Here is a 12,179-nt window from a genome sequence, read left to right as displayed (position 1 = left end):
AGACACCCTAGCTTTGAAACAATTTCAAATTTACCCTAATGTTTTAAACAAAATATTATAAAAGTGAAACCTCTAGTTATGTTTGGGTTAATTTTAACTCAAGATCCAAAACGGTGAGTTGTCATCTTTTCTTATGCGGCTCCATAAACCACACAATTGCTAACCAATCATTTTCTGGCAAATTAGCTCAACTGATATGGGCCAGCATATCGAAACTTATTTTCCGATAAACTTAGAAAATGCACTGAATCTTCAAAAGCTCCTTCAGCTAAAGAATTTAAAGATCTAAGAGTTGTTTAGAGAAAAAATTTAATCTTGCTCGTCTTCTGATTTTCCATTACACCCTCAATTATATTTTTGTAAAAGTCTGTATTTTCGGGCAAGTATTTTCTCCTTCTCTTTAATGAAATTAAGCAAATGTCGTCAAAAATAAAGACTGTGATAAAAAATATCAAACTATCAATCTACGCTCATGAGATAACCAATTTGGCTCATTATCTTTAGCTAGTCAAGTCATGGATTTGATGATGATAATGTATTTATAGAAGTCTTCACATAATCTAGCGAGTATTAATTTTTTTTCCAAGACAGTTGGAATTTTAAGATTGAGAGGTGTTGGAAAAATAACACTTTGCTAACTACTTTTGACGAGGCTAGAAGTGTAGAATCACTTTGTACCTCGGATTTGGGTGCACATGTCAAAAAAGGCAAAAGAAGATTACAACAATGGTCCAGAGAAATCGATTGTTTTAAGAATGTTCAATTTCATTGGGAATTGAAGATGAGATGGTGAAATCCATTTTAGATAAACATGGCTTAGCTGGGCTAATTTGTGCACTGCATGTGGAGTTGATGCGCAAGAGGCACTTGATAGTATTGGATTAGGTCAGTGACGATTGGTACACCAACTTGAATGCTTCAATGGAGGGAATAGTCGGGTAAACAGTAGAGATTGATGAAGGTAATAAAACTCTGCGTTTCATGGCTTTAGTTTAAGTAACCCAAGGATAATTAGTGGTCCCATTTTTATAATATTTTATTCAAAACCTTAGGATAAATTTAAAATTAGAGTACTAATATATCGGATAAACTTACATAAATACCCCAAATTATAGGACTTGTTACAAAATCAGTCTAAAATGACTTTTGTATTTCCGACATCTCCATTTTGAAACATAGATAAATTAGCGATCTAATTTAAATTGGGACCATAAATTGGACTAGAATGATATTATGGTGGGACCCACTTTTGGGTTAACTTAACCAAAATAAGCAAAACTCTGCATTTTGAGTATAATTTGATTTAATCCAAAAGTCCTTAGCTTCAACGATTATTTTTTCTTCGTTGGCCTGCCCAGATCGCGATTCTTCTTTCTCCTTCAGGGATACAATTTGTCTCTTTACTTTGTTTGCTTCATTCTACTCCCTTCGTTTTGCTTCATATCTCTTTTAATTATTTGCTATTCGTGTTTAGACTGTTATGCTGTCGATTCTCTATATCGCCATTTCAATAAACTTTGAATTCATTGTGGTGCAGGCTGCTTGTAAAATACCTTATTGGAAATGACATCTAATGGTTTTGAAATGAAATTTCTTGGCTATAACAAGTTGCTAAACCAATGCATTAGTAGAAAAGCCATTAGAGAAGGCCAAAGGGTCCATTCCCGTATGATAAAGGCACGTTACCTTCCCCCTTTGTACCTTAGAAACAGGTTGATTATACTTTATAGCAAGTGTGAGTGTTCGGATTTTACAGGACATGTGTTTGATAAAATGTCTGAAGCGGATGTTGTTTCTTGGATTGCAATTTGGTATTTATTTATTTTAACGTTCTTAGTTGGTCTTGGACCTCAGTAGAGAAACAGAGAATAGAGACAGACAAAGATTTTATGAAAAAGAAGTCAGATCTGAGCATGCCAAAGGAGAAAAAAGAATCCTTAGAGCTATGGAACTTTGGGTGAGGTCAAACTGTATTGAGTTTTGGCTAATTTGGATTTAGTTAACCTATGATTAATATCATTTTAGTCTAATTTGTGGTTCCAATTTAAAATTAGGGTGCTAATATATCTATGTTTTAAAATGGGGTGCCCTGTGTAAAAAACTCATTTTAGAGTGATTTTGGAATAAGTTCCATAATTGATGGTATTTTTGTAGGTTTAACCTAATTTATCTAAGTTTTAAAGTTGGGATGCCCGGGGTACAAAGGTCAAAATATAGTAATTTCGAAACAAGTTGCAAAGTTCAAGGTAATTTTGTAATTTAGGCCAACTATTATCTCATAAGTTATCTTTGCAAGAGAGATTTAGGCAATTGAAGAGTTACTTGTGATGAAGGGATTATTCGGTAAAATTAGTTGTTTTGATAGTTGTTAGCTGTTTGAACAGCTTTTCATGAAATTCGTGAAAATGCTAAATGTTATAGAGATTTAACTTTTTATAATCCACTCCCAACCTCTTCTCCCCTACACCTAAGGGAAAAAAAAAAAAAAAAATTCTTGTGATATGTATTGTTTGGAAAAGACCCGTATAATTTCTTTTACATGTAAATATAAATTTTAAAAAATGACTTAATATATAAAGTTTTACGATTTTAGAATGCCAAAGTTATATGAAGCCTCTCTAATTCTAATTTAAAAATGGGAGTTTCACAATCTGACCCAGCAAAAGTGATTCAAGTTACCAAAAAATGTTAGCATAATTAAAGAGACTCGTCTAAAAGACCTAGGTTTGTGGATTAATTACAATTTAGTCCTTTTGTTGAAATACAAATATAGGATCACATTATGAAAATTTGGACAGAAAAATAACATTTTATTTGGAATTTTAAATTTACAACTTCAATCTAATTACAAATTAAGGATATGAAATTTAACAATATAATTTAATGCTTATTATGTTATTTTATAAGTAAATTTGTATTCTAAAAGTGTATTTTTTTTTCTGTTGTTTGAGGTTTGTAGTCTTCTTTGGAGCTTCACTTCCTTTTTCCACAAAAGGGACAAAGAAAGATAAGATGCATTTTTAATGATATTTAAGGTTTCAATTTCTAACTGTTTCATGATATTGATGGAGTTTTATATCTATCATCGTTTAACTTAATATTCTTCTGAGCTCTGCTCCTTTTTGTTAAAATGGTGAATCTTTCATTTCTAAAATTTTGTAAAATAACGTAAACAGCTGTAGAAGTTTTGGAACTTGTAACAAAAAAAAAAAAAAAAAAAAAAAAGAGCATATTTATAACTTTTATATAATAACATAACAAGCTGAGCTTAGCTAGGTTTACATACTAATTTGGATTTCCAGCCAAAAAAAAAAAAAAAAAAATCATAAAACATAAACCAGCCAGACTTGCTGACCATACCATCTTCTGGGTAAAATTCATCGTGTGATTTTCTTTGCATAGCACTTGCCATGAACCTTGCGCCTCCATTTTTCTTCTGAGTCCGGACCACAACTTGAGTACCCATTTGAAGCATTAACACTTTCCTTTCTCCTAATGATAATTCTTAGAGGTGTTTTAACGTACCTTTCATAGTCTCTCCTGTCGTATGTTTCAGAAGCATAATTGAAGTGCCTGAATTGTAGAAATGATGGCCTACGCCCTATAAAATGATTAATCACTCTGGAGCACTTTTTAATAGCAAACTTGAAGTTACTGCAGTGTCCCAAACCGAAGGGCTCATCACATCTAATGCCATGTCCTCTCTTGTTTTGATAACCTGCATAGTCTTGAATCTTGAAATCAGTACGCTCGATTAGTGATAAAAAGTTTCTACAAGCAAGTTCCTCAATTTTCCAGTAGCAAAATGGAGATGTCGTTTTGTGAGATACATGTATTTCCCCTGTAAGGTCGCAGCAAGCTAATTGCATTCTTGAAGAAGCCTTGCACAAGTTCCCTATGCATCCTACAACATTTGTATATAATTAGGAAATCAAATGAAGAGTGTTTTACTCGATCAGATGTATAACAGCTTACTCGATCAGATGGACTTCATCTTCCTTGCCATGGAAGCCTGCATGAGGAAAGTTAAAAATGATCCTATCAAATTTCTGCATCTTCAAATCTGGATGAAATTTCATTTTGGTTGCATCCGCTCCATGTAATATAGTTGCTCCTAACTTCAATAGATTTTGGAGATTAGATTTTGCATTCTTGTACATCTTAACCACAATATCTGCATGTTGGTCAAAAGGATTTATAAATGTAAGCAAAAAGATTGAAAACCCTAAAACCCCTTTTGGTTCAAGAAGTTGAACCAAATGGGTTTTTTAGTAACATTTCACTAAACCTACACCCATGAAAACCCTAGTAGATTATCTAGAACAAACTCTAATAAACAGAGAAAGCAAAATTAATGTCAAAAATGAAAACTTTACTACTGATCATATAGAAGTGGCGACATGCAATGCACGTTACCATATGGATCAAGAGAAGTAGCCACAATGTTAGAAAGAGAAATCTCCTTCTCCAATTAACAGTATACTCTGATTTGATGAATAGTGTTTCACCCACTTCGCTTCTCCTCCTCCTCCTTCAGTACTAATTTTTCTCTTTGCCTCTTCATTGGCCATTATAGGAAAATTTACAGTAACTGAGAATATATACATATATATACAGAGAAAGGAAAGGGATTTGTGTCTCTTCATATGGAGAGAGATTTTTTTTTTTTTTTTTTTTTTTTTTTTTTTGGAAATTTGGATGGCTTTGATGAATAGCTCCATAGCTTTGTCTTTGTGTTGGGACTTGCAAGTGATAAAGTGAGCTATCTCAAATTGCAGTAACGCTGAATAGCTCATACATAAATAACAAATTAAATTTTAATGAACATTAATTTTTCGGTTTATAAGGGATAAGTGAATCAACTCAAATGATCCTAATTTTTTTTTTTCTTTATTTGTGACTCGTAATAATTTATTCATATAAGTTTATTTATTACCATGATAAGCTAAATCAAACAAGTCCGTGGGTCTTCTAATTGGATCAGTTCAACTCCAGGTCCGGATCGGTCCAGCTCGAAACCGCATATGGCGGGCCTGCCTGGCCATTGCGATGCTCAATAGCCTCATACTAATTTTAATTAATTAATTATTATTATATAGTCGATCAATTAAATATTTTCCGGCCCCAATTTTTTGACGTTCAAATATATTTTATTTTCTATGGCGTCTTCTGCTTTTGTCGTCGTTGAGAAAATGTTATTATGAGACCATCTCCGATTTTGTCATTCTCATTCTCCAGAATCCTCAGCTTCAGCTACACAAAAACCATGTCTGCTGCAATCTCCCCTTCTCTTCGTTTGTTCACCACTAAAATCCCAATCTCTACTCATTCAACTAAATACATGATCTCTTCTACGAAACCCACAAATCAATCCTTCTTTATTTTTTCAAAGCCCATTTCTTTTCAAAAAATCCCAACAAGAACGCAACCTTCACTGTTTGCATCGCCGCCGAGCGCTGTGTCTCTGCAACCCATTGAAGAACTCCCTCCGAAGCTTCAAGAAATCGTCAAGCTGTTCCAGTCCGTTCAAGAACCTAAAGCTAAATACGAGCAGCTACTTTTCTATGGAAAAAACTTGAAGCCACTCGATGCCCAATTCAAAACGAGAGAGAACAAAGTAGAGGGTTGTGTTTCTCAAGTCTGGGTTCGGGCATATTTAGATGTGGACAAGAATGTTGTGTTTGAGGCTGATTCGGATTCGGTTCTTACGAAGGGGCTTGCAGCTTTACTTGTTCAAGGACTTTCTGGTCGGCCAGTACAAGAGATTTTGAGGGTTTCACCAGATTTTGCGGTGCTTCTTGGGTTGCAACAGAGTTTGACCCCTTCGAGGAATAATGGGTTTTTGAATATGTTGAAATTGATGCAGAGGAAGGCACTTGAGTTATATGTGGAGGCTGAGAAGGGTGGCGGGTCAGATCATGGGTCGAATTCAGGGACTGATGGCAGTGAAGATTTGAGTAACAAAGTAGACAGTGTTAAAAACGAAGTAAAAAGTGCAAATTTAGAGTCAAATGATGATGTTGGTGTTGATAGTTTGAGTATGGGAATGAATTCGGAAGTTGATAATTTAGGGAGCAGAGGGAAAAGAATTAAGGAGATATTGGAGAGAGAACTAAAGCCAATTGAATTGGAAGTGGAGGACATCTCTTATCAGCACGCAGGGCATGCTGGTGTGAGAGGAAGTGATGGTGAGACACATTTCAATTTGAGAGTTGTATCAAAAGAATTTGAAGGCAAGAGTCTGGTAAAGAGGCATAGGCTAATTTATGGTTTGTTGCAAGAGGAATTGCAGAGTGGATTACATGCGCTGTCAATTGTGGCAAAGACACCAGCTGAAGTTGATGCAAGATGAGGAGCTTACTTGGGCTAATATGTTCATTTTATACCTTTCTTGATTCCATTTAACGAGTGTAATGGAGATTTACCTTCTAGGATGCTACATGCAATGTACCTGTAAGTGAATGAAAATGAAAAGGGTGTTAAATTATGAATGCTTCTTTTGAAACTTTATAATGCTTTAATGAATCACATACTGTTAAAATTTTGAGAACTTGTGGTATATGTTTATCAATAATTTTGCACATATGCGGCCATAGCTTTCTTTTTTAAGTCCTAATTACCCAAATGTTTTGACTTTCGAGTCATATAATTAACTTCTGAATTTAATCAGCAATGTAAATCTTGATTTAGCACTAGGAATCCCTATCATTAGATAACAATTACCTCTTTGTAGATTCGTTTTCTTTGTTATTATGCTTTGGTTAGTTTCAGTGCAAGTTCTCTGGGTTTAATATCACATGTAAAGTAATTTGAACCATTTGCTGGGCTTTCTATTCTCAGAACAAGGGGGTGGAGTGACTGACTTGCGAAGAAAGAAGCTAAAGGATGGATGAAAGAGAAGGTGTTCTTGGCTAGAAGGCAATAATATTGACATGCAAGTGGTTTGATGAACAAATGAATTGGAAGAAAGCTGGAAATTCTGAGGATTAGGTGAAATGGAAACATATATAAAACATATGGGAGTTGGTAGTAGGAGAGAAGAGGGAGCGGAAGGGGGATCTGTTAGTGTGGAGGCAAGGTACCCATTACATGTGATAGATGGATTAATAGCTTCCGATAGTATTCTTATGTGTCTATCATCTTTAGTTCTTTTCTGGTGAAAAGGAAACATATGTGTACTGTGTATAACACTATTTACAACAGCGCTATTTACATCATAGATATTGAAGTGGATTTTAGATATTGATTTGTTCTGAAGTTTGAGATCCAATGTATAATTTGTCTCTTGGAACTTTAGCAGAATGGATGAGATTGAGGCAAATTTTTAAAGGTCAAGTACTCATTACAGTGCAAATTTTGCACTTTATTAAATACATTTATACATCTCTGTATTAGTTACAAAAGAAATAATTAGAATGGAGATTCTATTTTATGCATGAGATATTTGTAATTTGACTGCTTCACAGCTCAAGCTTTGAATTTTATAACATTTATGTGCTAAGTACTGAAGAAAGAAATGAGTGTAGATGTACCGGAATCCATTGGCAGGTATCTCCTAGACCCAGGTAAATGAAATTGTGAACATGCTAGTCAAACATCCTAATCAGTTCCAACATATGATGTTTAATCTATTTGCTATCATGTGCTAATTGAGATAGAGTTTTTAACCATCCCAAAAAGTCTCTTTTATATGCTTTTGGTGACATGTGGTGTTATTTTGACCTGGAACTATGAATGAATTTTTAGTTCCTGAAGATGTATTTGGCAGTGTCCTTGTCAGATAACAAGTTTGATTCCACAGGCCATTTTCACTGGCAACTCAACAACTTTGATGATGCATAAAGCAACAGAATTTTGCATTTATTTTTATGTGTAATAGCATGAGACAGAAATTGCTGTTCACTCCATGCTTGTATTGTAATAGAAGTTTGACGGTTAGGGACTTCTTATGTCAGTTAAAGTACTCTCTTATATTTAATTTTGCATTAATTATCCTCTTATACTTGCAGCTTCTCTAATTTGATTTGGAGGAAGATTTTGCTGTTAAATTACATTTATAGATTAATTAAACATTGGAATTGGAAGTTCGTGTAAGCTGTGAGTAATCTTAGTGGTAAACTTATTAAATTATGTTGTTCCTCAAATCTTACATTAATCATTCTATGGGGAGCTAGAAATCCTGTACTCCTTCAAGGTTCATTCTAGCTCCTGTACTGCTTCAAGGTTCATTCTAGCTCCTGTACTGCTTCAAGGTTCATTCTCTAAAGCTATTAAAATATTTAAGATTACTGCTGATGATGAGATACTGGTTATGGTTATGGGATTTCTTGATCTTATAACAAGGGTATTTAACATCTCTTTAAGCAATTGTGTTATAGATGAAGAATTAGTCTCTTTCTTTAGTCTATTTTCTTCTACATTCTAAAGATAGCAGTTTGAAGACGTGAAGTCTGATCAGCGGATGCCCATCTCATCTATAAAAAAAGCTAGTGGAAGCGCCATTTCTTTTTGAACTGATTAGAAATTCCGGGAAACTGTTCTAGATAAAGCATGGCTGCTCGTGTTAGCTGTTTTTGTTATGCATTTTCGCTTGTTTTGCTGTTTTTGCATCTGTTATTTCTTGAATGTCTGCCTTGTAGCAGGTTCATTCCCCTTGCATTGGTATGGTTTTGACTTTCGAGAAATAAAATGGAAAAAATAAAGTAGGGCAAAGAAGGGTAAAGGAGAAATTAGTATAAGATTGACTGGTAGATTTTGTGCTTCAGGTCCGCCCATCTGCTTGAAAATTTTCAAATGCTACATACATCCTCCCTTATAAGGGCACAAGTGAACTGGATATAGTTCCTAAAAATGTGTAATTTATACTGTTCTGTAAATTCTGTGAAAGCTTCTATAATCAAATTAGACAAATGTTAACATTTTTCCCTGAAAATTTTCCTATCATGATTGTCAAATTTACTTGCTTGGAAACCTTAAGCGTTAAGCACGTACATAGATTCCCTAGTTTTATTCTACATGAATAACGCCAAAATGATTTTATTCAGAATCGAAATGAAAGTACTGGCACAAGTTCTACTGGATGCTGAAGGGAGAGCACCAGATGCAAGTGTAACAATTCTAGAGAATGTCTGCTATGTGCTAGCTGAGGAAAGAATACTTTGTTCTCATTCAAGAAAGCTTTTAGCTTCGAGATATGTTGATATCAAGCAGAATGGTGAACGCATCTCATGGTCACCATGAACCCAGCTTTAGTTCCTTGGATGAATTGTGCGATTGCTGCACCTGCTTACAAGTCTTCTATTTTACTGGTATCTGCTGTTGGTCTAACCCATAAGGCTATTGAAGTCTATGTGAATATTGGTTTTCCTACTAGATTAGGAAGTGTAGTATTGCAACTTTTTGAAGTTTTTGTTATAGAGTTTTGAGAGTGAAACCTCTAGTTAAAGATGGCTAGCTATTATTATTATTTGAGACTGCTGGGAAGAGCTTGAAAACTAGAAGTAGCCAGAATATGAGAGATGCCAGTGGCTGCAACTGAGTTGAAGGTTTGTGAATGTTGATAAGTTATATTATGTTTGTTGGTGAAGTCTCTTTTGTTGAATAAGCTTGGTTGACCGTGCTGATTGAGTGTCTGATTGATATTCAACTTTCAGACAATGCTAAATTATGACTTTAGATATTCAAATAAGGGTTAAGAATAGATAGTCTTCACCAAAATCTTATTTTTCTTTGTTGGTCCTGCGATTACCTTCAGTAACTAAAACTGAAATAATTTCTTGCGTACTTGACTAGGTAAAAAATAAGTGTGATAGTGCTGTGGAATTTTAATAGAGATGTGCTTGGAACAGTTGCTGCAGACCTTCTAGTTCTGAAGATTCTGAATTTATTCATATAAAGAAAAGATGGTAAAATACATAACAAATGATAAAGTAAACAAAAACAATAATAGGGAATCAGTTTAAGAATCTTTGTTGATCCTTCTTTGGATCAAACTGGTCCTTTCCATATTTGTAGGTTCATGTGCTTTGAATCATAAAATTTTCAAATTGCTTGGGATAAAGATAATTAGAACTTAAAATTTTGAAGGAATCAACTGCTGTTCACTTGATTTGTGGTGTTATCTTGTCCCATGACTGGAGTGCTCCATCTTTCTTTTTCATTTCTTTTCTTTTCTTTTATTGGTATCTTGAGTTCTGGACTGGAATTTTACTGGGCTCATCACGAATTGCCAGAATAATTAGCAAATTGATGACTTGAAATGAGACTATTCTGTACCTTTGCTAGCATCAGGCAATTTGAATTCAAATTTTGTATTCAGATTTCAATTGAGACAAAGTAGGAAAAATAAAAGTGAAAAATATGTGCTTTCTTTATCTTTTTGTTTTGCAACTCCGGGCTACTAGAACCCCGGTTGGTGGACCTGTCATCTCTATCTCACATCTTCCATGCAACCAGTATGAATAATGGAGCAAACCCAGATTAGCTCTCACTTTGAAAGTTCCTCTAATGTTATAGATGACTTTGTTACTCTGTACCTGCTTTTGAAGTTCTATAGCAAAATTATGTGGGAGATAGACCAAACTTGATATGATATGAACTGACTCTAGCCTTGTTTCTCGTCGCCTTTGTGTGAAAGGTTGAAGAGCTTGAATTCCTATCAGTCTGTCATAGAAGTATAGCTCTATCTCCGCATACTCAAATCTAACATCAATTTTCTGGTTTGGATTGGAAAAATTTGCTAGGAAGGTAAGGTCTCCGTTGAAATACTCCGGTGAGTCGAAGTAAATAGTGTTCAGGTTTGCATTTGGAGTGTCAAAAACCGGGCTTCTTGGTTTAATTGAAAGGTATATAATCAAAGTTGCAATACCAAAGAAGATTAGAACAAGACTGAATATGAGACACAAAATAGCACCAAACCATACAATTGGGTTGGTCCGGCGAGGCCGAGGGTGGTGGATAAATACTGGTTGCTTTCTTGATCTTTTGCTCTCAGAATTTGGTGGTAGTAATAGTGCTGTACTTGTTTGGCTTCTTGCTGCTTGATTTGATGTTTTTTGATTTTCAGGTGGTGGTGATATTATTGGTACTGAGGATTGTGGAGGTGGAAGTGGAAGCATCTTTTGACAAGTAAGTAAGTAGTATTGAGGGAGAAGATAGAGATTGGAAAATTGTAGTTTCTTTAAATATTTGGGATATGGAAAAATTGAAAAGAAAAGAGAGAGGCTTTTGATTTATGCAGGGGTAGAATGGGATGGGACCCTTTGGTGTTTTTGAGAATGGGAAAAGCAGGTTTAGGTGGATTTAAAGTTGGAAACCCACTGATGTTTATGTTTGAATTGCCTTTTGCTTTTCTTTTGAAATAGCTTTTTTTTTTTTTGGTTGGGTTCAGTTGTTTAGAGCACTAAGGCATTTGATGTGAACCCCTGCATTGGCGCCTTCTTGCTTGTTAAGAAAACATTTCCATGAAAATGATATATATATATATATATTATCCAATTAAGCCTCTTTTCTCTTTGACAAAAAATAATTTATCTCAATAATAATGTCAGAGTTTTTTAATGTTTGGAGTGCTTAAAAAGTTCAGTTCAAGAAAAATATTTTTACAATTAAAGAGCAAGTTAGTAATTTTTCAAAAAAAAAAAAAAAAAAAAAAAAGAAATTACTGGTATTAACCATTATCAATCATTGCTCGTTACTACTAGTGACTAGCCACCACATTCAATAGTTGACTATTGCTATAATTTATTATTTTTATGTGTTTTTCTCATATTTAATAATATTTTTTAAGATATGGAATTTTTATAATTTTAAATATTTTTATAGCCTTATAAATTATAAATTATAGTATTTTTAAAATGATTTTCAATATTAGAACCAAATAATACAAAATAAGTTGTTATAATTATATTTTCTAAAGGTATGTTATTCTCAAGAAAAAAATAATTATATCTTGAATTAGGGCTCATAGTTTGATAAAATTGATTGAACTAATTCAATCAAACCGGTTCAATTTGGTTAGAATTTCAACACATTACAAACTAGGATTAAGCATAGTTTTTCTTTTTCAGTTTATTTTTCATAAAGTCCAAATCTATTTTAAAATAGCTAATAGACAAATAGCCTTATAAATTATAAAGTAGATTACAAAATAATAACTACGGTTACTAATATTTTGTAAT

General features: G+C 33.8%; 2 protein-coding genes and 1 pseudogene across 3 annotated transcripts; 1 reads left to right on the top strand and 2 right to left on the bottom strand.

Moving 5' to 3' along the window:
* Positions 1 to 3,303: 3,303 nt before the first annotated feature.
* LOC119369918 (uncharacterized protein At4g26485-like) lies at positions 3,304 to 4,908 on the bottom strand (annotated as a pseudogene). The gene is made up of 3 exons (XR_005177469.2): positions 4,417 to 4,908; positions 3,976 to 4,174; positions 3,304 to 3,904 (listed from the first exon to the last, which is right to left on the bottom strand). The product of XR_005177469.2 is annotated as an uncharacterized protein At4g26485-like (transcript).
* A 227-nt stretch (positions 4,909 to 5,135) lies between these two features.
* CPSUFE (chloroplast sulfur E) lies at positions 5,136 to 7,329 on the top strand. The gene is made up of 2 exons (XM_012223102.4): positions 5,136 to 6,453; positions 6,841 to 7,329. Exon 1 carries the CDS (start codon positions 5,201 to 5,203, stop codon positions 6,350 to 6,352), a length of 1,152 nt encoding a protein of 383 aa, XP_012078492.1. The 5' UTR covers positions 5,136 to 5,200; the 3' UTR covers positions 6,353 to 6,453; positions 6,841 to 7,329.
* Positions 7,330 to 10,289: 2,960 nt separating this feature from the next.
* On the bottom strand, positions 10,290 to 11,323 carry LOC105639140 (Late embryogenesis abundant (LEA) hydroxyproline-rich glycoprotein family). Its single transcript, XM_012223101.4, has one exon. The coding sequence runs from the start codon at positions 11,115 to 11,117 to the stop codon at positions 10,371 to 10,373; it is 747 nt and encodes a 248-aa protein (XP_012078491.1). The 5' UTR covers positions 11,118 to 11,323; the 3' UTR covers positions 10,290 to 10,370.
* Between the last annotated feature and the right edge of the window lie 856 nt (positions 11,324 to 12,179).

The sequence above is a fragment of the Jatropha curcas genome, chromosome 5 (genome assembly GCF_041381405.1).
Source record: "Jatropha curcas cultivar XTBG-Jc1 chromosome 5, XTBG_Jcur_1.0, whole genome shotgun sequence".
Taxonomy (NCBI): domain Eukaryota; kingdom Viridiplantae; phylum Streptophyta; class Magnoliopsida; order Malpighiales; family Euphorbiaceae; genus Jatropha; species Jatropha curcas.
Note: the sequence above shows the minus strand (reverse complement) of the source record. Positions and strands in the feature narration are given on the sequence as shown.